The sequence below is a fragment of the Apus apus genome, chromosome Z (genome assembly GCF_020740795.1).
Source record: "Apus apus isolate bApuApu2 chromosome Z, bApuApu2.pri.cur, whole genome shotgun sequence".
NCBI classification, from domain to species: Eukaryota; Metazoa; Chordata; class Aves; order Apodiformes; family Apodidae; genus Apus; species Apus apus.
In genome coordinates, this window is record NC_067312.1 from 2612578 (window position 1) to 2636064 (window position 23487).

General features: G+C 50.3%; 1 protein-coding gene and 1 long non-coding RNA gene across 7 annotated transcripts in view; one reads left to right on the forward strand and one right to left on the reverse strand.

Moving 5' to 3' along the window:
- The window catches only part of LOC127395452 (cilia- and flagella-associated protein 53-like), an 86185-nt gene extending 62801 nt beyond the window's left edge, over window positions 1-23384 (reverse strand). For 2 of the 3 annotated variants that reach the window (XM_051642504.1, XM_051642503.1), the window contains exon 1: window positions 23299-23384. In XM_051642504.1, the coding sequence (XP_051498464.1) occupies window positions 23299-23325 (27 nt within the window). In that variant the 5' untranslated portion in view covers window positions 23326-23384. Of the gene's footprint in view, window positions 1-14967; window positions 15272-15839; window positions 16014-17518; window positions 17749-23298 lie in introns of all 3 variants that reach the window. The other variant, XM_051642502.1, reaches the window with a different exon arrangement.
- LOC127395475 (uncharacterized) overlaps window positions 1-23487 on the forward strand; it is a 308391-nt gene that overhangs the window by 263845 nt on the left and 21059 nt on the right. The window lies entirely within an intron of this gene.

The following is a 23487-nucleotide window of genomic DNA, read 5'->3' on the forward strand; positions in this document are numbered from 1 at the left end:
ACTGGGTCCAACTGCTGTCAGGAATCTCCAAGGCAGAACTAGCCCCTTTGTTTGCCCTGTTAAAAGGGGACACTGACTTACGTTCTCCTCGCAGTCCTAGCCCAGCAGCCGCTCAATCTTTACAGAAGGTTGCCACGGCAATAACGGGCAGGCAGGCACATCCATGGGCTCCTGAGTTGCCTTTTCACCTTATTCTTTTCAATCCTGCCCGGCAGCCTCATGCACTAGTATTTCAGTGTGATCCTCAAATGTCAGATCCCCTGCTCATTACTGAGTGGGTCTTTTTATCAAATCAGCCAACAAAAACTATCTTAACCCAGCACGAGGTGTTTGCCTTTTTGATGGTTAAGGCTGGGCAAGGTTTGTTGTTGCTGGCGGGCGTGGACTTTTGCTGTCTCTGTTGCCTGTTACCAGTATTTATCTACAGGGGCTAAACCAGCGGTCAGACACTTTTGCTATGGCATTGGCAGATGATACAGGCCAACTTACATCCCATCCACCTCAGCACAGGCTTTTTACCACTGGCTTTAATTTGCTACCTATGCCTAAAAGAAGCGACCAGCCATTACAGGCCCTTACAGGTTTTACAGGCGGGTCTGGGAGGTGACACAAATCCGTCATTTTATGGTGGGATTCTCAGTCTAATCGATGGGACTCAGACATAACTACTGTTCCCAGATCCCCTCACATTGTGGAACTAGCTGCAGTTGTTCGGGCTTTTCGAAGGTGGTCTGCTCTGCTTAATCTTATCACTGATTCAGCTTATGTTGCAGGAGTTGTTGAGCGGGCCGAAGCAGCAGTATTGCCTGATGTGTCACGTCCTGATTTATTTCTTTTGGTACAGGAATTGATTTTTCTTTTAGATTCGCGGCCTCACCCCTATTTTATCATGCATGTAAGGTCACACACTTCTCTGCCTGGCTTTATTGCAGAAGGAAATCGACAGGCCGACTTCATGACCTTACCAGGACAGGTGTTGCCAGATCGCATGGCACAAGCTAAACTCAGTCGTTCCTTTTTTCATCAAAATGCAGGAGGGTTGAAACGACAGTCTGGGCTCTCTTCACAGCAAGCATCTAATATTACTGCTGTTTGCCCTGACTGTCAAAGACATTCCTTTCCTTCAGTAGCAGGGGGGGTGAACCCCAGAGGTTTACAAAGTTTACAGTTGTGGCAAACGGACGTTACACCTTGTCCGGAGTTTGGCAGGTTAAAATATGTGCACTCGTCTATTGATGCCTTCTCTGGAGCTTTGTTTGCTCCTTGTCATACAGGTGGAAAAGCACGTGGTGTTCGAAAACACCTTATGTGTGCCTTTGCCACCTTGGGCATTCCCTCTCAGACAGAAACGGATAATGGCCCAGCATATGTCCCAAAGACAGCAAATGACTCCTTTGCCTTATGGGGTATAACACATATCACTGGTATTCCTCATTCCCCTACGGGCCAGTCTTTGATGGAGCGATCTCATCAATCTTTCAAGCGCCTTTTGCAACAACAGAAAGGGGGAATGGGGACTGCCACCCCTGAGGAACGATTACAGAAAGCTGTGTATGTTTTTAATTTTTTAACTTGCTCTTTATTAGATGAAAAGCCTCCAATAGTTGGGCATTTCAATGGAAATGCCTCCCTTGAGGCACCGACTAAAGCTCCTGTGTTGATTCGCGATCCTGAAACAGGTAAGGTTTGGGGAGCTTATCCTCTTGTCACGTGGGGAAGAGGTTATGCTTGTGTTTCCACAGAGAAAGGCCCTAGATGGATCCTGGCAAAGAGTGGGAGGCCCTTTCATGAACCCTCACTGCAACCCACAAACAGCAGCCCAGGCCCTGCATCTGTTCATCAAACACCTGAAACCTCTGACGCTGCTGACGGCTCAGAAATCATCAGAACACTTGGGAAGGACTTTATTCTGGCTCTTATAGCCCTTGGGAACATGACTGGTTGTTTGGTTTTAATAATAACGGGAATAAAGGCCCAAATCCTTTGGGGCAACCCCCTTCCTGAGGAGAATGTATGGATTACATTGGCAAACCTGACCGGACAAGATGCCTTGTGTTTGGCTGCTGCCTCTCCAAGAAACCCCTTTTCCACATGTCTCGTTGGGTTGCCGCTGGACAAACGGCCAGTGCCGGTGGCGCAGCAGACCATGGCCCAGGGCAGTAACCCCGCTAAGGTTTGGGATGGATGGACCCCCTGTCTCCCACGTGCCAAATTAGAACCACAAGAGACTGAGCTCTTGGGGTCAGTAAAAATGGATTTTTGTGTCAAATTTAATTATAGGGGACAAAATCAATCTAGAGTACAGGATGTTTCTTCAGCTCACCCCGTTTTAAGAAGTGAAAGTGTTTGGTGCAATTATACAGCACCAAAGGCATCTAAGTCCTGTCATGTTCCCTTGCAATTACCAACAGGAATGTGTTTTATTTGTGGAGACAGAGCCTGGCCCGCCATCCCTTCTTACATAAAAGGGGGTCCCAGTAGTTTGGGACGCCTTTCCCTATTAACCCCTAACACAGCTATGATTTTACAGCATCGTTTTCCTCTCAGAAGGAGACGTGGCATTCACGCACAGACCCCTGAAGGCAATGATAACCTGAAGTTTGGGTCTCTGGGCCAACGCTGGGCTGCATCCTTTTTTGCACCAGGGGTTGCAGCTGCAAAAGCATTAGGGCTTTTAGATAAGCTTGGCTGCTGCCTTGCTAAACAAACCAATGCTACCAGCAAAGCACTGTCTGGTCTTGTGTTAGATGCTGACAGTGTTCACCATGCCACATTGCAAAGCAGAGCTGCCATCGAATTTTTGCTTTTAGCACAAGGACTTGGTTGTGAAGATTTTGAGGGTATGTGTTGCATGAACCTGTCTGACCATTCGGAATCTACACATGCCAGCATCCAGCGGCTACAGGATGGAGTTTCATAACTCCGGGAAGAGGATAATTGGGATTGGTTGGACAAACTTTTTGGGAGATGGGGGCTGACGGGCTGGTTTAGGAGTTTGGTGAAAACTGTTGTATATGCTTTAGCTGTTTTTATTCTTTTACTGGTCTTCTTGCCCTGTATGTTACAGTGTTTACAAAAGTTAATGATGAACTCAATGAAGCAGGTTCTTTTTGTACAACAGAAAGGGGGAGATGAAGGAGAAATTCTGGGGAACAAAACTCAGGGCACTGATCAGTTAATGGCAGGAGATAGTCTGGCCCCTGTAGGTCGTAAACCATGGGAATAGGATGCAGCTAAGTGAAGTGGAAAAGCACTGACCCTGAGAAGCAGACAGTAAGAAGCCGCAGTCAATCTAACTAAGGCTGTGCTAGCAGAGGAATGTGCTCAAGCCTGTGTTTAGATAAGGAAACTTGTGCTCAGCTAAAGAAGCAGCATTTTGACAAAGGCAGCCGATGTGGAGTTATGCTGCGAGCATGACTGGCGCGTGAGCAGGTTAAGGGAACCAAGGGAACAGGAACAGGATTCGCGTGGACAGTGAAAATGTGTATAAAAGGCAGCCTGTGTATAAAATAAACGTGGGAACACACACTTCTGGAGCTCTTTGATCAAGTGTTGATCTCGAGCAACAGGAGCATTTCAACCCCAAAGTGTATTCAGAACAGTGAGCAGTTAGTGACAGAAATGTCACTAGTGTTGGTGTTTCATTAGCCTTCCTGGGCAAACATGATCCATCAGAACACCTTGGGCACCTGTTTGTGTGGTGACCTCCTGCCCCATGTGCCAAAAGAAGCTCCAGGGGAGAGCATCAGTGGGGAGGCTGGGATGTGGTGCCCTGCCCTCTTGGAGTCATGGCATGGCAACCAGCTGGCGTTGGCATGGCACCCAGCTGGCATTGTGACATCATCCAGCTGGCATTGTGACATCATCCAGCTGGCACTGGCACAGCATATAAATGGCAGTGGCACAGCACTCAGCTGGCATTGGGCCAGCATCCAGCTGGCATTGGCACATCACTCAGCAGGGCATCCAGCTTGTGCCAGGACAGGACTCAGAGCCTGGCAGTGAGAAGGTATCACGACAGAAGTCACACAGTTGCAGCAAGCAAGTACCAGGACAGGAGTCATGGCATGGGAGTGAGAAAACCACAGGACAAAAGTCATGTCATGGCATCCAGCTGGCAGTGGCACAGCAGTCACAGCAGGGCATCCAGCTTGTGCCAGAAACAGGGTCATGGCAGGGGAGTGAGAAGGTACCAGGACAGGAGTCAAAACGTGGCAGCAAGAAGATACCAGGAGAGGAGATAGCATGGGAGTGAGAAGGTACGAGAATACCAGTGATGGGGTGGCATCCAGCTGGCATTGGGACAGCAATCATGATGTGGCAGCAAGACAAGAGTGGGGCAGCAGTCATGGTGTGGGAGGTGAGAAGGTATCAGGAGAGAAGTCATGGCATGGCATCCAGCTGGCATTGGCACAGCAGCCCCAGCATGACATCCAGCCTTTCCCAGGACAGGCCTCACAGCCTGAGACTGAGAAGGTATCATGGCAGGATACATGTCATGGCAGCAAGAAGATACCTGGACAGGAGTCCTGGCTCACGGAAGTGGGGCAGCAGTCATGGCTTGGGAATGAGAAGGTACCAGGAGAGGAGTCAAGTCATGGCACCCAGCTGTCATTGGGGCAGCATCCAGCTGTCACTGGGGCAGCATCCAGCTGTCATTGGCACAGCATCCAGCTGTCACTGGGGCAGCATCCAGCTGTCACTGGGGCAGCATCCAGCTGTCATTGGGGAAGCATCCAGCTGTCATTGGCATGGCATCCAGCTGTCACTGGGGCAGCATCCAGCTGTCACTGGGGCAGCACCCAGCTGTCATTGGCACAGCATCCAGCTGTCATTGGCACTGCATCCAGCTGTCATTGGGGCAGCATCCAGCTGTCATTGGACAGCATCCAGCTGTCATTGGGGCAGCATCCAGCTGTTATTGGCACAGAATCCAGCTGGCATTGGGACAGCATTTAGAATGGCATTGGGGCAGCATCCAGCTGGCTCTGGGGCACCATCCAGCTGGCATTGGCACAGCACACAGCTGTCATTGGCACAGCATCCATCTAGCATTTGGGCAGCACTCAGCAGGGCATCCAGGTTGTACTAGGAGAGGAGTTATGGCTTGGGAGTGACAAGGCACAAGGAGAGGAATCACAATGTGGGACGAAGAGGATGCCAGGACAGGAGTCACAACGTGGGACGAAGAGGATGCCAGGACAGGAGTCACAACGTGGGACCAAGAGGATGCCAGGAGAGGAGTCACAACGTGGGACCAAGAGGATGCCAGGAGAGGAGTCACAACGTGGGACCAAGAGGATACCAAGAGAGGAGTCACAACGTGGGACCAAGAGGATACCAGGAGAGGAGTCACAACGTGGGACCAAGAGGATGCCAGGAGAGGAGTCACAACGTGGGACCAAGAGGATGCCAGGAGAGGAGTCACAACGTGGGACCAAGAGGATGCCAGGAGAGGAGTCACAACGTGGGACCAAGAGGATGCCAGGACAGGAGTCACAACATGGGACCAAGAGGATACCAGGAGAGGAGTCAAGCTCTGGCATCCAGCTGGCCTTGTCACAGCAGTCACAACATGTCAGAAATCCCTCCCAAGCCCCTTCAGGCACTGCAAGGTGCTACAAGGTCTCTCCAGACCCTTCTCTTCTCCAGGCCCAACAGCCCCAACTCTCTCAGCCTGTCTCCAGAGCACAGCTGCTCCAGCCCTCTCATCATCAATCACATGTACATGAAAAGCAGAAATAAAAGCATCAACTGCTCAAATATTGTTGCCTTTGTTCTTTCTCTGTACATTTACAAATATTTCTACGAGCCCGAGTGTGTAAGAAAAATACCAGGGATATTCAGAGTCAAATGTCAAAGATGAAGTGGGAAGCAAATGAAGCCGAGTGCTGTGGTACTTGAGCTGAGGAGATCAGTGTCTTTTCCACACAGGAAACACTCACTCTGGGGGTGGGCTTGGTTCCTGAGACCAGAAAAATGTTGCCACCTCGGAAAAAATAGTGAGCAATTGACAGTATGTAAAGAATCTCCAATACTTTCCAATTCCCATTTGAAAGGTCAGCATCTTAAATGCTGTCAGGACATGAACACACTGAAGTAATGGTGAAGATGGATTCATTGGTTTTCCTCTTTTGCACCATTGAATATGTACCTTGTGGTTTTAATTACCTGCAGTTTTGACCAAAAACCTATTTTGAAGTGGGAAAAAAACCAGCTTGAACTGGAGGTTTTCTGAAAAAGTCAGAAAAATATAAGGAACATAAAGTTTTGGACCTTGTGGTCACCTGAGCAGTGTCATTTTGGACCTGCAGGACTTCACCAACATGGTCAGTGTGCAAAGGAAGGTCCATTTTCTTCTCTTCTTTGGCTATGACCTTCTTCACTGCCTGCCAACTGATCCCACCAGTGCCTTGCACACCTGGAATCCACTTCCAGTTGGGGATGTGGTGATGCTGGCAGCCCCATCTCTGGAGACACTCCAGGTCAGGCTTGATGGGGCTCTGAGCAACTTGACCTAGCTGAAGATGTCCCTGTTTCCTGTAGCGGGGTTGGACCAGATGACCTTGGCATGTCCTTTCCAACCCCAGGCATTCTAGGCTTCTATGTTGCTCTGAAGTTGTTGTCCTGGTTTGAGCCAGAATTAAGCCAATTTTTCTTTTCACTGATTTTTTTTTTTCTTCAGTAAGCTTTCTTGTAACTAGCAACTGTGTTTTCTGTTAGGCTGATAAGACAGTGGAATGTTTTTCTAACTACTGAGGCTTCAAGGTTACACCTTCACTCTGCCGGCTCAGACGCTATGGGGAGATCTCTGACCCCCCCCGAGGGAGGCTGAGTTAGACAGACAGCAAAATTGGCCAAAGATATTCCATTCCATATATCTACGTAAGCTCAGAGGAAGGACAGAGATCTTAGAGGACAGCTTCCTCCTTCTTCTCGCCTGCTCTTCCGTCCATGGCCGGCGTCCGGGGAGGACTCTGCTCATCCATCACCGCCGACCCTTAGGCTCGAGCTCTCCTGACCCTCATAACTCTCCGCTTTCTCCAGCAGCGGCTCCGGGATTTCTCGGGACTCTTCCCAGTTCAGGGGAGTGTGGTGGGAGTTGCTGGGGGTGGGGGGAGGCGAGAGGCTTTTGCCCATATCTGAATATACCTGTATATAATTGTATATATTTTCTTGTGTGATTCATTAGTGTTTTAATTAAAGCTGTGTAGTTTAGTTTTCAATCCAGCCAAGTCTCTCTCCTTTTCTCTCTCTCCTTCCCTAACTGGGTGGGGGGGGGAGGGGATCGAGAGCATTGTTGTCGGACCTGAGTCAAACGGTGACAACAATTTAATTGGCGCCAAACGTGGGGCTTGATTTTAAGCCCAGATTACACGTTTTCCTCATTTGGGAGTGTCCAAAATTCCATCTCTGAAGGGAGGAATCCCTCAGAGAGCAATGAGCAATAATTCTGCTGAGTGTGCTGACGGATTGAAAACTGAACAGACACTTGCTGCAATGAATCTATTGGATCTTTTTCCAAACCTGCAATTGTACATGTGGTATGTAGCTGAGGGCATTCTGCTCTTTGTAGCTGCTCTTGTGATTCTTTTGTGGTTTATTGACAGAACTGTAGCCATAATCAACCGTATCATTACCAGCCTAGTGATCCTAGGGATGATGATACTGTTCTCTATGGGGTCACTGTATGTGTACGGTTACACTGCTAGTCCTACTGGTACAACTCCTAAAGTGAATAGAACGGTCCATGTTGGTAACAGCAATAGCTGGTTCAATTTTACCTCTCCATATTCTCTCAAGCTGAATCTCCCAGCTCTTGATGTGAATAGCATGGTTGCAGTGGGGATGTTTTTGCTGAATGTTTATAATATATTGTGGATGCGTAGGGCCAGATGTTGTTCTGCTCACTGCCACTCCCCCACAGGCAATGTTGCTGCCACTGCTGCTGCCAACACCACTGCTGCCAACACCACCACTCCTGCTGCTACAAAAACAACTGCTTCTACAAAGGCAAAGCCTGATCCATCGCGAACCAAGCTAGTTAACCCTGTGACTAGGAGCAAGGCAAAGACAAAAGCAGCAGAAAGTGAGGGTGAGGAAGAAGAGGATCCTAATACAGTTGATGGAGCAGGTACCTCTCAGACAGAGGCTGACGGTGAGGAAGGGAAGGAGATTCTAAATCAGATGATGGAGCAGGTACCTCTCAGACAGATAAAAAACCAGACCACTCTCAGACAGATAAAAAACCAAGCCACTCTCAGACAGATAAAAAACCAAGCCACTCTCAAGCAAATAAAAGAACAGCAGGTCCTCCTCAATCAGATGACGACGATGACCTTGCCCACCCTTTCTCTATGAAAGAACTGCGCCTCATGAGAAAGGACTTCACCCGCATTGATGGTGAGGGAATCCTTCCTTGGCTGCTCCGATGCTTTGATAGTGGTGCTGAGACCTACAATGTGGATGAGAGAGAAGCCAAGCAGTTGGGATCCCTGGCCAGAGATGCTGGTATTGACAGAGCACTTAGTAGTAAGACAGGAACTACTACCCTGTGGGACCAACTTCTTTCAGCTGTGAGAGAGAGATACCCCCACAAGGGTGACATCGGATGGCGCCGAAGCAGAACACCCACTCTCGAGAAAGCCATCACCTACTTGAGAGAGATTGCTGTGCGAGAAGTGATCTATAATAACGATGGAATCACAGATCCTGATGATGTTGAGTGTGACACACAAATGTTCCGGAAGTTTGTTCAGGCTGTACCAGCAGCGCATGCCCATATATTCTCCTTCATGGGATGTTTTGAAGGTTACGAAAGACCAACTGTACGTGAGGTAACTGTCAAAGCACGACAGTATGGAGACATCCTCTCTGATTCCCTTTACTTCCAAACCTCAGCCGTTAAGAAAATGGTTGACAAGAAGTATAAGATGCCAAATGGATGGGGAAGTAAACTCCAGACTCCTCCTAGAGACAACTGGTCACGTGTTGCAGCCATTAAGAAGAGACGTCCTGCTACGAGACAGCAGCAAGGAAGACAGGACTCACTGCGACGCCACCTGTGGTCTCTCTTGAAAAATCATTTTAGAGAGGACATGAGAGTCTGGGACAAGAAACCCACTGATATGCTCCAGTTACGTGTGCAAGAGCTTCTAAACAGAACAAAGCCAGGAGATGGTTCTTCCAAGAGGAAGGTTGCACCAGTCAACAACCAGGATGGTTCATCGAGCTCTAGTGCTCAACCCTAGGGATGCCCTGCCTCCAGCCAGGAGGAGGAGAGGGACAACCGAGTTTATTGGACTGTGTGGATTCGGTGGCCTGGCACATCAGAACCACAAAGATATAAAGCTTTGGTGGACACTGGTGCACAGTGCACTCTAATGCCATCAAATCATAAAGGGACAAACCCTGTCACTATCTCTGGAGTGACAGGAGGTTCTCAACAACTGACTGTTGTGGAGGCCGGTGTGAGCCTCACTGGTAAGGAGTGGCAAACGCACCCTATAGTGACTGGCCCAGGTGCTCCGTGCATCCTTGGCATAGACTATCTCAGGAAAGGATACTTCCGTGACCCGAAAGGGTACCGGTGGGCCTTTGGTATAGCAGCTGTAGAGACTGAGGACACTGAACAGCTGCGTACTTTGTCTGGCCTTTCAGATGACCCTTCTGTAGTAGGGTTGCTGGAGGTTGAAGACCAACAGGTGCCAATTGCCACTTCAACAGTGCATAGACGACAGTATCGCACCAACAGAGACTCTGTGATCCCCATTCATAAGCTGATTCGGCAATTGGAAAGCCAAGGTGTGATTAGCAGGACTCATTCACCCTTCAATAGTCCTATCTGGCCAGTGCGAAAGCCTGATGGTGAGTGGAGGCTGACAGTGGACTATCGTGGCCTGAATGAGGTGACACCACCACTTAGTGCTGCTGTACCGGACATGCTAGAGCTTCAGTATGAGTTGGAGTCAAAAGCAGCTAGGTGGTATGCCACTATTGACATTGCTCATGCATTCTTCTCTATTCCCATAGCACCAGAGTGCAGGCCACAGTTTGCTTTCACCTGGAGGGGAGTCCAGTACACCTGGAATCGACTGCCCCAGGGGTGGAAACACAGCTCAACCATTTGCCATGGACTGATCCATGCTGCACTGGAGAAGGGTGGAGCTCCAGAACACCTACAGTACATTGATGATATCATTGTGTGGGGTGACACATCAGAAGAAGTTTTTGAGAAAGGTAAAAAGATCATCCAAATTCTTCTGGATGCTGGTTTTGCTGTAAAAAGAAGCAAGGTCAAGGGACCTTCGCGAGAGATCCAGTTCCTGGGAATCAAGTGGCAAGATGGTCGTCGCCAGATCCCAATGGATGTGATCAACAAAGTAACAGCTATGGCCCCACCATCAACTAAAAAGGACACTCAAACCTTTTTAGGGACTGTTGGTTTCTGGAGAATGCATATTCCATGTTACAGTGAAATTGTGAAACCTCTCTATGAGGTGACCAGAAAGAAGAATGATTTCAAATGGGGTCCTGACCAACAGAAAGCTTTTGAGCAGATCAAGAAGGAGATTGCGCAGGCAATGGCCCTTGGACCAGTTCGAACAGGGCCAGACATCAAGAACGTGCTCTACACTGCAGCCGGACACAATGGTCCCAACTGGAGCCTCTGGCAGAAAGCACCAGGGGAAACTCGAGGTCGACCCCTGGGATTCTGGAGCCGGAGCTACAGAGGTTCCGAAGCCAACTACACAACAACTGAGAAGGAGATACTTGCAGCATATGAAGGAGTTAGAGCTGCTTCAGAAGTGATTGGCACTGAAGCACAGCTCTTTCTGGCGCCCAGGCTACCGGTGTTGAGATTCATGTTCGAGAACAACCTTTCTCCTGTCCATCATGCCACCGATGTGACTTGGAGTAAATGGACTGCTTTGATCACCCAAAGAGCCCGAATAGGGAAACCTAATCGTCCAGGTATTGTGGAAGCAATCACAAACTGGCCAGAAGGCACCCACTTTGGAATGCCACCACAAGAAGGGGTGAGACGAGCTCAAGAAGCTCCACCATATGATCATCTACCAGAGACTGAGAAACAATTTGCTCTTTTCACCGATGGCTCCTGTCGTCTTGTAGGGAACCGCCGGAAGTGGAAAGCTGCCGTGTGGAGTCCTACACGACTGGTTGCACAAGCAGCTGAAGGAGAAGGTGAATCAAGTCAGTTTGCAGAGGTCAAAGCCATCCAGCTGGCTTTGGACATTGCTGAGCGAGAGGGGTGGCCGAGACTCTACCTCTACACTGACTCGTGGATGGCAGCAAATGCCTTGTGGGGTTGGCTAAAACAGTGGCAGCAGAATAACTGGCAGCGAAAGGGTAAACCTATTTGGGTTGCTGACCTGTGGAAAGACATTGCAGCTTGGATAGAGAAACTGGAGGTAAAAGTGCGTCATGTGGATGCACACGTGCCTCTGAGTCCAGCCACTGAGGAACATCGACACAACCAACGAGCAGATGAGGCTGCTCAAGTGTTCCAAGTAGACTTAGACTGGGAACACAAGGGTGAGCTTTTTCTGGCTCGGTGGGCCCATGATGCTTCAGGTCATCAGGGCAGAGATGCAACATACAAATGGGCTCGTGACCGAGGGGTGGATTTAACCATGGACACTATTGCACAGGTGATCCATGACTGTGAGACATGTGCTGCAATTAAGCAGGCAAAACGGTTGAAACCTTTGTGGTATGAGGGGAGGTGGTCAAAGTACAGATTTGGAGAGGCCTGGCAAATTGACTACATCACACTTCCTCAGAGCCGCCAGGGTAAGCGCTATGTGCTTACAATGGTGGAAACAAGTACAGGATGGTTGGAGACATATCCTGTGCCTCATGCCACAGCCAGGAATACTATTCTGGGTCTTGAAAAGAAAATTTTGTGGAGACATGGTACTCCAGAGAGAATTGAGTCAGACAATGGGACTCATTTCAAAAACAGTCTTGTTACTGATTGGGCTAAAGAGCATGGTATTGAATGGATCTACCATATCCCATACTATGCACAGGCCTCAGGGAAAGTTGAAAGGTACAATGGTCTATTGAAGGCTACCCTAAAGGCAATGGGTGGTGGAACTTTCAAAAATTGGGATAAAAATTTGGCAAAGGCCACCTGGTTAGTTAATACCAGGGGATCCATCAATCGGGCTGGTCCTGCCCAGTCAGACCTTTTGCATACTACAGATGGGGATAAAGTCCCTGTGGTATGTGAAAGAAACCTGCTGGGTAAAAGTGTTTGGGTCTATCCTGCTTCAGGCAAAGGTAAACCTGTCAGGGGTATTGCTTTTGCTCAGGGGCCTGGACATACCTGGTGTGTGATGATGGAGGATGGTGAAGTACAATATGTACCTCAAGGTAATCTGACTTTGGGAGAGAATCCTTAATTTGACAGCTGGTAAAGTATAGAGCCTGTATGTAATATATGGTATGGAATAAGGGGTGGAATGTCCTGGTGTGAGCCAGGATTAAGCCAATTTTTCTTTTCACTGATTTTTTTTTCCTTCAGTAAGCTTTCTTGTAACTAGCAACTGTGTGTTCTGCTAGGCTGATAAGACAGTGGAATGTTTTTCTAACTACTGAGGTTTCAAGGTTACATCTTCACTCCACCGGCTCAGACACTACGGGGAGATCTGTGACTCCCCCGAGGGAGGCTGAGTTAGACAGACAGCAAAATTGGCCAGAGATGTTCCATTCCATAGAGCTACGTAAGCTCAGAGGAAGGACAGAGATCTTAGAGGACAGCTTCCTCCTTCTTCTCGCCTGCTCTTCCGTCCATGGCCGGCGTCCGGGGAGGACTCTGCTCATCCATCACCGCCGACCCTTAGGCTCGAGCTCTCCTGACCCTCATAACTCTCCGCTTTCTCCAGCAGCGGCTCCGGGATTTCTTGGGACTCTTGCCAGTTCAGGGGAGTGTGGTGGGAGTTGCTGGGGGTGGGGGGAGGCGAGAGGCTTTTGCCCATATCTGAATATATCTGTATATAATTGTATATATTTTCTTGTGTGATTCATTAGTGTTTTAATTAAAGCTGTGTAGTTTAGTTTTCAATCCAGCCAAGTCTCTCTCCTTTTCTCTCTCTCCTTCCCTGACTGGGTGGGGGGGGAGGGAATCGAGAGCATTGTTGTCGGACCTGAGTCAAACGGTGACATGTGCCAAGTATGTCTGCTGCTCCTTAAGCAGCTCTTGCTGCAAACACACCAACATGTGCAGATCTGAGAAAATGAGTTCCAAAACAAGGGCTGGTTTCTGGACCAGGTGGTAACTGAAACCTCAGAACCCCGTCCCAACCCCTGTCATGGGAAAGCTGTGGAGAACCTTCTTCCCGGCCAGTTGACAGTGCCTGGCAGGGCCAGAGCAGAAGAAACAGAGCGATCCCTTCCCCAAGAGCAGCTCAGCTGCCTCAAACACAGACATTTGACACAGATTTTCCACTGCTGACCAAGCTACTTCCCCCCTCACCTGCATCAGAAGCCTTGGGAACTAGAAAGATAATCAATCAACCCAATCAAAATAATCCAAAAGAAAAAGAACAACCATTCACAATAAATAATAACAAATACCACCTCCTCTGATTTTGTGTCAAGGTCTCATATCAAGTTGGTACAACTTTGATAACCTACATGAGCTTCTAAAATACCTCAAGCAGATGAATGACTGCAGCTCCCCTTTTCAAGTCACCTGGAGACTTCTTTTCACCCTGAATTTGGACAATCAACTCAGGAAGTGACAGACACATCCATAGTTTCCTGGCATCTCCCAGATACTTTTGCACAGCATGATTTGAAGTACTCCCAGTAGTTCTGAAAGATCATGAGCTTCTTCAGAGAAGGAGAAGCAACAGGCTACACCAAAAAAGGAATCAACTTGTTCAGAGCAAAGGGGTTGATCTGATCTCATTTACCCTGTGCAGCTCATGCAGGGCCAGAAAACGAATCCAAATCCCACAACTCCCTAGTCAACACCTCCAGCCCTTACCTTTCTTTTGGTTTTCTCCTCAGTGTCTTGCTGGGGTTCCTGAAGACATTTTTCCAAGATCTTCAACTCGAGGGCAAGTTCATCTTGTTTTTCCTCATGAAGACGTTTCTGCTTCTCCTGGGCTGCACTGAGCAACATATCCCTACATTCCTTTTGCTTCTGGAGCTTCTCCTTCTGAAGTTGCTCCTTTTCCAGCTGAAGCAGCTGCTGCTCCTCTTCCTACAACAGCAAAAATCACCAGTGTGTAAAATCATTGCTTAACTTCAACCGAAGTGATGACTAGAATGAGTTGAATGAGAAGACTGAAGAGCAAAGGTCAAGATTTCAAGCCTTTCTTGCTGCCATTGGAGAATTATTCTCAGACCTTAAACCTGCTAAAGCATGAACAGTTCAGCATGATCATTCATCAGAATTCAGGATTCTCCTCTTTAATGATCCCCTGCACTTCAACACCAAACCAAAGGGTTGCCTGATGCACTCCAAATGTGTCAAGCAGAGAGACAGAGTCATTTCTTTAGGGGAAATCAATAGCATGGCAGCACATGGGATCTATTTCCAAGTCTGCTCATGCAGAGCCATGAGCTCCTCCTGGTTCTGCACATTTTATCTGTCCTGGGTGGTCAGATCTGGCACAGCATCTCCAGTGGATGGGAGGCTGCAAACAGTAGCTGTATCCTTAGATTCTGATGGGCAGTTCCTGAGTTTCAAACTTCACATTCCACTTGGTATTGGAAAGAACAGAACAATGGACAGTGAAACTGAATTCTTAAGAAAGGAACAATAAAAAATATTCCAGATCCAAAAGATATTCAGTATTAGCTGGTGTAAAAAACACCTGATCTTCTCTGGGAGAAGATCAGGTTCCCTCTGCAAACAGGAACACATCTTCCACAGGAGCCTTAGGAGGGGCCTTCTCCAGAACCCTGGCTTGAGAAGGATCTGGAAATTACCAACAACTGAGCTTCTTCCTCCTTCAGCCTCTTGGCCTCCTCCTGCTGAGCGCTGAGCTCCGCTACCTGGGCACTGAGCCCCTCCCGGACTTCCCGCTGCTGCTCGGCCAGTCTCTGCATCTCCATCACTGCTCTCTTCTCCTTAGCCAACCTGTCCTCTTTCCAAAGGTCAGCAAACATCTGCTCCTCCTGCTGCTGCTGCTTTTTCAGCTCCTCCTTCAGAGCTACCTGGGCCAACCGGTCTTCACACACTTCCTGCTGATGCTTCTTCATCAGCTGCAAGCGAAGCTCATCGCATTGTTGTCTGAAAGGCAAGAGGGCAGGTGAAAAAAGAAACAAACAGGCTTAAATAAGAAGCAAGTCTGGAGTTGTTTGAAGGATGGAGGCTCCCAGATCATCACTGCTTGGAGGACAAGGGCTCAGGAAGCCAAATTCTCCACTGACTCCTTGGGAGGCCTAAGGAAGCCCAGAGAGGCTGAATTGAGGGAGATTTTGACATTGCTGAGTTGAAGAGCAGGTCCTGCATTTCCCTTTGTAACTTCATCTAAATATACACAGGGGAATGGATTAGAAGTGGAAGAGGGGAGATTGAGGTTGGACATGAGGAGGAAATTATTTGCTGTGAGGGTGGTGAGACCCTGGCCCAGGCTGCCCAGGGAAGCTGTGGCTGCCCCATCCCTGGCAGTGTTGAAGGGCAGGTTGGATGGGGCTTGGAGCAACCTGGGCTGCTGGGAGGTGTCCCTGCCCATGGCCCGGGGGTTTGAACTGGATGATCTTGAAGGTCCCTTCCAACCCAAACCAGTTTGGGATTATGATCACCTTGTTGTTCAATTGCCTCTTTGTATTTACTTAACCCCAATTTTCTAAGATACCTGAATTGCTGCTCTCGTTTTTCAGCCACCAGTTGTTGTCTCTCTTTTTCTCTCTTCTCTCTCAGTAATTTTGCTCGTTCCCTCATTTTCTGTTGTCTCCCCTGGACTGTTTCTTCAAGTGAATCAATCTCAACAATGTACTGACTTTCCTCTCCCTCCAGAAGCTCACGAAGCCTGGAATGAGAACATGGAGATAAAAGCCAAATCAATCTCTCTGTTGAATGATGAAGTTGTATTTGATTTGCTATAAGTGCAAAACAGGTGCTGGGGCTCCTTTCAACACCTGTTGTGCCCATGGAGAGGATCTTACACCATCACAGGAGTCATTCTGTCCTGGCACAACTGAAGCTGCTTCTCTTCCAAACCCATTGCCAGTGCTGCTTTAGTCCCCCAGGAAACAAATTCTTCTACTTCCCAGACTCCATTTGTCACCAGTTGGCGTCAAGTTGCGCTTGTACTGTTGTTTCCCTTCAGCATAAACCCTCCCTGGGCTTTCCCACCCTTTTCTAAGTTTATTTTCTAATAACCCTTTGTTATTTTAGCATCACCCCATTAACCACTTCATCCTGAAAGAGCTTAGATGAGAAAATTTGATCAAATTAGCCCTTTTTCAACACACCACCATTCACCTCTCTAGTAATCCTAGCAGTAAGAAACCTGGGCTTAAAGAATCCAGAAACCCATTCATTCCAGGGCTGTGACCTCTGGGAAATCACTCTCACTTTTCTACAATGATATGTGAGCAATAATTAAGAGCAGCAGAGCCAAAGGTTAATTCTGGACACTGAATTGCAGTCTCTTCATGCACTGAGCAGAGGCTCCTTGCAAAGGGATTTTCAGCAGCTCCATAAGAACAAACTTCATGGAGCTGAACCTAAAAATCCTGCCCCTGGGGAGGAGAAACCCCATGGACATGCTGGGGGTTGACTGGCTGGGAAGTGGCTCTGCAGAAAGGAACCTGGGGGTGCTGGCAGGGAAGCTGGAGATGAGGCAGGAATGCACCCCTGGGGCAAAGAAAGGCCAAGGGTCTGAGGGAGAGCAGGGCCAGGGAGATGATGCTTCTTCTCAGCACTGATGAGACCTCACCCAGGGTGCTGGGTCCAGCTCTGGGCTCCCCAGCACAAGGGGTATGAGCCCAGTGAAAGTCCATCAAGAGGACTGAGGGAATGCAGCAGCTCTCCTAAAAGGAGAATCTCTCCTGGAGAGGTGAGAGAGTTGGGGTGTTCAGCCTGGAGAAGAGAAGGCTCCAGGGAGACCTTAGAGCACCTTCCAGTGCCTGAAGGGGCTCCAGGAAAGCTGGGGAGGGGCTTGGGACAAGGGCAGGGAGGGATGGGATGAGGGGGATGGATTAAAACTGGAAGAGGGAGATTGAGGTAAGACATGAGGAGGAAATTCTTTGGTGTGAGGGTGGTGAGAGCCTGGCCCAGGTTGCCCAGAGAAGCTGTGGCTGCCCCATCCCTGGCAGTGTTGAAGGGCAGGTTGGATGGGGCTTGGAGCAACCTGCTGGGAGGTGTCCCTGCCCATGCAGGGGGGTTGGAACTGGATGATCTTTGGGGTCCCTCCAACCCAAAACACTCCATGATCCAATGATCCATGTTTTCCCCCCAACCATTCCTCCAAGCACGCACTGCAGTGAAAACAGGGCAGATAATGGTATTAATTACCTACTTGTTCCCTACCTCTCTCTTCTCTCATGAAGCCCTGCCAGATATTCCTGCATTTTGGCATCCACCTTTCTCTGCACAGCCCCGTGGAGCCATTTGTGTTGGTTGCTTTGGTGCCACTTGTAGATGTTGCAAAACTGGTGGAACTCCCTGGTAAAATCAGAATATTCCTGTTCCTCCTTATCCTTCTGCCTCCGGGCAAAGACAAAATGTTCACTTGATTGATCCTTTGGAGGCTTGGCCCTCTGGAAGAGACAGGAGATGTCAGTGGTCAAAGTATCATCAGTTCCTTTGGGATTTGATTTAGTTGGATATATCAGCAAAATAACCACAAAACTCCAAGTGAGGAGAGTTCAGGGCAATTCGTTAGGGGTAATTTCCAACAAGCCTTGCCTGGAGGAGCACACCACCAGTACAAGAACACAGCTGGTTTGAGTGGGAAAGGACCTTTCAGGCTAGTCCAACCCCCTGCAGAGAGCAGGGACATCTGCAACTAGATCAGGTTGCTCAGAGCCCCAAGCTGAGCTGGGATGTTTCCAGGGATGGGGCATCTCCCCTCTCCAGGCTGAACACCCCAACTCTCCCAGCCTGGCTCCAGAGCAGAGCTGCTCCAGCCCTCCCAGCATCTCCGGGGCCTCCTCTGGACTCTCTCCAGCAGCTCCATGTCCTTCCTGTGCTGGGGACCCCAGCCCTGGCCCCAGCCCTGCAGGGGGGTCTCAGCAGAGCAGAGCAGAGGGGACAATCCCCTCCCTGGCCCTGCTGGCCACGCTGCTGGGGATGCAGCCCAGGACACGGGGGGTTTCTGGGCTGCCAGGACAAGTTGCCAGCTCTGCTCCAACTTCCCACCCACCAGAACCCCCAGTCCCTGTCTCCCATCAGGACCCCGCAGAGCCCTTGGGCCCCTCCTCAGCGTAGCAGGGCAAGGTTCTCTCACCATGACCTGCTGGTGACGTCTAGTGGGAGCAGAGACCGGGACAAGGGTGAAAAATCCCAAGTGAATCAGCAGATAAAAGGGGAAAAGAAGAATTCCGTGGCGAGAATGGGTTCCCTCTGCCCGCAGGTTGGTGGTCGCTGCGTGAAACCCAGCACATCAGCCCCCTGGGCAGGCCCCTGGCCGAGGTCTCCTGTGGTAGGTGTCCTGCCAGGTGGACAGGCTCCAGAGCTCTGCCCAAGGCAGAGGAAAATGAGATACAAAGCCTTGGCTCTGCAGCAGTGGCTGCTTCAAGTCAGTCGCACCCCAAAAAAAATCAGAAGGAAAAGCTGTTGCTGAAGCTTTGGAGCCCAGGAACACAAGCCCTGCCGAGAACTGGGCTTTCCTGCAGATTAGCAGGACTTGGCTGATAACAAGGTGAAACAAAATAAATAAAAATGATCCAAAAGGTAGAAAGGTCCATGTTTCAAGTTGACTGTAAAGCTTGTTCTCTTCAAAGTGAAACTTCAGTTTGTGGGATCCTTGCACACCCAAAGGTGTGTGCTACAGAGGATTGACACACTGCACTGGAGCTGGAATCCCTTGAGTTTATTTCAGGAGAGACTTCACCATCATCCTACTGTGCCTTATGGAGATGTTTGGGAGAGAGAAACAACCCCACAGCAGGAAACTCTGGATTTTCTCCTGAGAACACTCATCTGTAACTGTTGGGAGGGCTGAATTTCTTGGGTTGGTAGAATTTTGCCTAATGTTTTCAGGCTGTGCTAGCAGAGGAATGTGCTCAAGCCTGCGTTTAGATAAGGAAACTTGTGCTCAGCTAAAGAAGCAGCATTTTGACAAAGGCAGCCGATGTGGAGTTATGCTGCGAGCATGACTGGGGCGTGAGCAGGTTAAGGGAACCAAGGGAACAGGAACAGGATTCGCGTGGACAGTGAAAATGTGTATAAAAGGCAGCCTGTGTATAAAATAAACGTGGGAACACACACTTCTGAAGTACTTTGATCAAGTGTTGATCTCAAGCAATAGGAGCATTTCAACCCCAAAGTGTACTCAGAACAGTGAGCAGTTAGTGACAGAAATGTCACTAGTGTTGGTGTTTCATTAGCCTTCCTGGGCAAACATGATCCATCAGAACACCTTGGTCACCTGTTTGTGAGGTGACCTCCTGCCCCATGTGCCAAAAGAAGCTCCAGGGGAGAGCATCAGTGGGGAGGCTGGGATGTGGTGCCCTGCCCTCTTGGAGTCATGGCATGGCACCCAGCTGGCGTTGGCATGGCACCCAGCTGGCATTGTGACATCATCCAGCTGGCATTGTGACATCATCCAGCTGGCATTGTGACATCATCCAGCTGGCACTGGCACAGCATATAAATGCCACTAGCACAGCACTCAGCTGGCATTGGGCCAGCATCCAGCTGGCATTGGACAGCACTCAGCAGGGCATCCAGCTTGTGCCAGGACAGGAGTCACAGCCTGGGAGTGAGAAGGTATCACGACAGAAGTCACAAAGTTGCAGCAAGCAAGTACCAGGACAGGAGTCATGGCATGGGAGTGAGAAGACAACAGGACAAAAGTCATGTCATGGCATCCAGCTGGCAGTGGCACAGCAGTCACAGCAGGGCATCCAGCTTGTGCCAGAACCAGGGTCATGGCAGGGGAGTGAGAAGGTACCAGGACAGGAGTCAAAACGTGGCAGCAAGAAGATACCAGGAGAGGAGATAGCATGGGAGTGAGAAGGTACGAGAATACCAGTGATGGGGTGGCATCCAGCTGGCATTGGGACAGCAATCATGATGTGGCAGCAAGACAAGAGTGGGGCAGCAGTCATGGTGTGGGAGGTGAGAAGGTATCAGGAGAGAAGTCATGGCATGGCATCCAGCTGGCATTGGCACAGCAGCCCCAGCATGACATCCAGCCTTTACCAGGACAGGCCTCACAGCCTGAGCCTGAGAAGGTATCATGGCAGGATCCATGTCATGGCAGCAAGAAGATACCTGGACAGGAGTCCTGGCTCACGGAAGTGGGCAGCAGTCATGGCTTGGGAATGAGAAGGTACCAGGAGAGGAGTCAAGTCATGGCACCCACCTGTCACTGGGGCAGCATCCAGCTGTCACTGGGGCAGAATCCAGCTGTCACTGGGGCAGCATCCAGCTGTCATTGGGGCAGCATCCAGCTGTCACTGGGGCAGAATCCAGCTGTCATTGGGGCAGCATCCAGCTGTCACTGGCACAGCATCCAGCTGTCACTGGGGCAGCATCCAGCTGTCACTGGGGCAGAATCCAGCTGTCATTGGGGCAGCATCCAGCTGTCATTGGGGCAGCATCCAGCTGTCATTGGGGCAGCATCTAGCTGTCATTGAGGCAGCATCCAGCTGTCATTGGCACAGCATCCAGCTGTCATTTGGGCAGCACTCAGCAGGGCATCCAGGTTGTACTAGGAGAGGAGTTATGGCTTGGGAGTGACAAGGCACAAGGAGAGGAATCACAATGTGGGACCAAGAGGATACCAGGAGAGGAGTCACAACGTGGGACCAAGAGGATGACAGGAGAGGAGTCACAACGTGGGACCAAGAGGATGCCAGGAGAGGAGTCACAACGTGGGACCAAGAGGATGCCAGGAGAGGAGTCACAACGTGGGACCAAGAGGATGCCAGGAGAGGAGTCACAACGTGGGACCAAGAGGATGCCAGGACAGGAGTCACAACGTGGGACCAAGAGGATGCCAGGAGAGGAGTCACAACGTGGGACCAAGAGGATGCCAGGAGAGGAGTCACAACGTGGGACCAAGAGGATGCCAGGAGAGGAGTCACAACGTGGGACCAAGAGGATGCCAGGAGAGGAGTCACAACGTGGGACCAAGAGGATGCCAGGACAGGAGTCACAACGTGGGACCAAGAGGATACCAGGACAGGAGTCACGCTCTGGCATCCAGCTGGCCTTGTCACAGCAGTCACAACATGTCAGAAATCCCTCCCAAGCCCCTTCAGGCACTGCAAGGTGCTACAAGGTCTCTCCAGACCCTTCTCTTCTCCAGGCCCAACAGCCCCAACTCTCTCAGCCTGTCTCCAGAGCACAGCTGCTCCAGCCCTCTCATCATCAATCGCATGTACATGAAAACAGAAATAAAAGCATCAACTGCTAAAATATTGTTGCCTTTGTTCTTTCTCTGTACATTTACAAATATTTCTACGAGCCCGAGTGTGTAAGAAAAATACCAGGGATATTCAGAGTCAAATGTCAAAGATGAAGTGGGAAGCAAATGAAGCCGAGTGCTGTGGTACTTGAGCTGAGGAGATCAGTGTCTTTTCCACACAGGAAACACTCACTCTGGGGGTGGGCTTGGTTTCTGAGACCAGAAAAATGTTGCCACCTTAGAATAAAGAGTGAGCACTTGACAGTATGTAAAGAATCTCCAATACTTTCCAAGTCCCACTGGAAAGGTCAGCATCTTAAATGCTGTCAGGACATGAACACACTGAAGTAATGGGGAAGATGGATTCATTGGTTTTCCTCTTTTGGACCATTTAAGATGTACCTTGTGGTTTTAGTTACCTGCAGTTTTGACCAAAAATCTCTTTTGAACTGGGAATAAATCAGCTTGAACTGGAGGTTTTCTGAACAAGTCAGAAAAAAATAAGGAACATAAACTTTTGGACCTTGCGGTCACCTGAGCAGTGTCATTTTGGACCTGCAGGACTTCACCAACATGGTCAGTGTGCAAAGGAAGGTCCATTTTCTTCTCTTCTTTGGCTATGACCTTCTTCACTGCCTGCCAACTGATCCCACCAGTGCCTTGCACACCTGGAATCCACTTCCAGTTGGGGATGTGGTGATGCTGGCAGCCCCATCTCTGGAGACACTCCAGGTCAGGCTTGATGGGGCTCTGAGCAGCTTGACCTAGCTGAAGATGTCCCTGTTTCCTGTAGCGGGGTTGGACCAGATGACCTTGGCATGTCCTTTCCAACCCCAGGCATTCTAGGCTTCTCTGTTGCTCTGAAGTTGTACAAGCAGGAAAGGGGCTTTCACTGGCAGGAAATGAACACGCATGTTCTTATCCTACCAAGATGTGCAATTATGTCTTGATTGTGGCTCAGGGATGACATGTTTTTAGTGAAGGGAACATTGTCAGTGTGGGAAGCAATCAAAAGGAGAAAAGTTACAGGACTGAACATTTCATAGATACAGTCATACACATCAATCTCTGTATTTATTGTTTGTTTCATGGTGTGGGGAGCCAATCTGGGTTTTCCTGCGGGAAGGGCCGGCGGGAGAAGCCACCAGCCGCGTTCCCTGCCCGGAGGGAGCAGCTCCCCCGCCAAGGGACGCTGCCCGGCACCTGCAGAACCCACAAGGATTCCGGCCAAGCGGGCACCCCTGGGCAGCGTTCCAGGCAGTTTCTGCCCTGCCAACGACTTGTTTCGTCCTCCCCCTGCAGCCCGAGAGCTCAGCAACAGGAGGGATGCTGGAAACACCGGTGCTTTCTGCCAGGAGCTGGGGAAGCTGCGGGGCTGTTTGAGCTGCGCCTTCAGCTGCCCTGGGGACGGAACCCGCGGGGGACGAGGCCAACGCCACAAGAGCCCCGAGCTGCCCCTGCCCTGCACCAAACCAGCCCTGTCCTCAGCCCGGGGAGGGGGAAAACCCCGGCAGGGAGCGCTCACACCGGGGGGCCCGATCCAGCGGGCCGCTCCCGCCGGGGGAAGCCGTAAGAAGACGCGGGGTCCCCGCCGCTCCCCCAGCACCTGCTGGCGCTGCCCCGGGGAAAAGTTGCAGCTCCTCTCCCCACCTGCCCAACAAGCCACAGAAAGACCAGGCAGCCCGACCGACACCTCCCGCCCGTCCCGTTTCCTTCCCCCCCCCGGGCTCACCTTGGTGTAGAGCTGCGCGGCGGACATGGCCGGGGCGGGCGGGGCATGGGGCCGGGGGGGCAGAGCGAGCGGCAGAGCGACCTTGGCACCCGGGCCGGGGCTGGGGAAGGGGAGGGAGCGGCGGGAGGAGGAGGAGGAGCAGCAGGAGGAGGAGGAGGCACAAACGCTCCGCCCCCGCCGCGCCCCGCG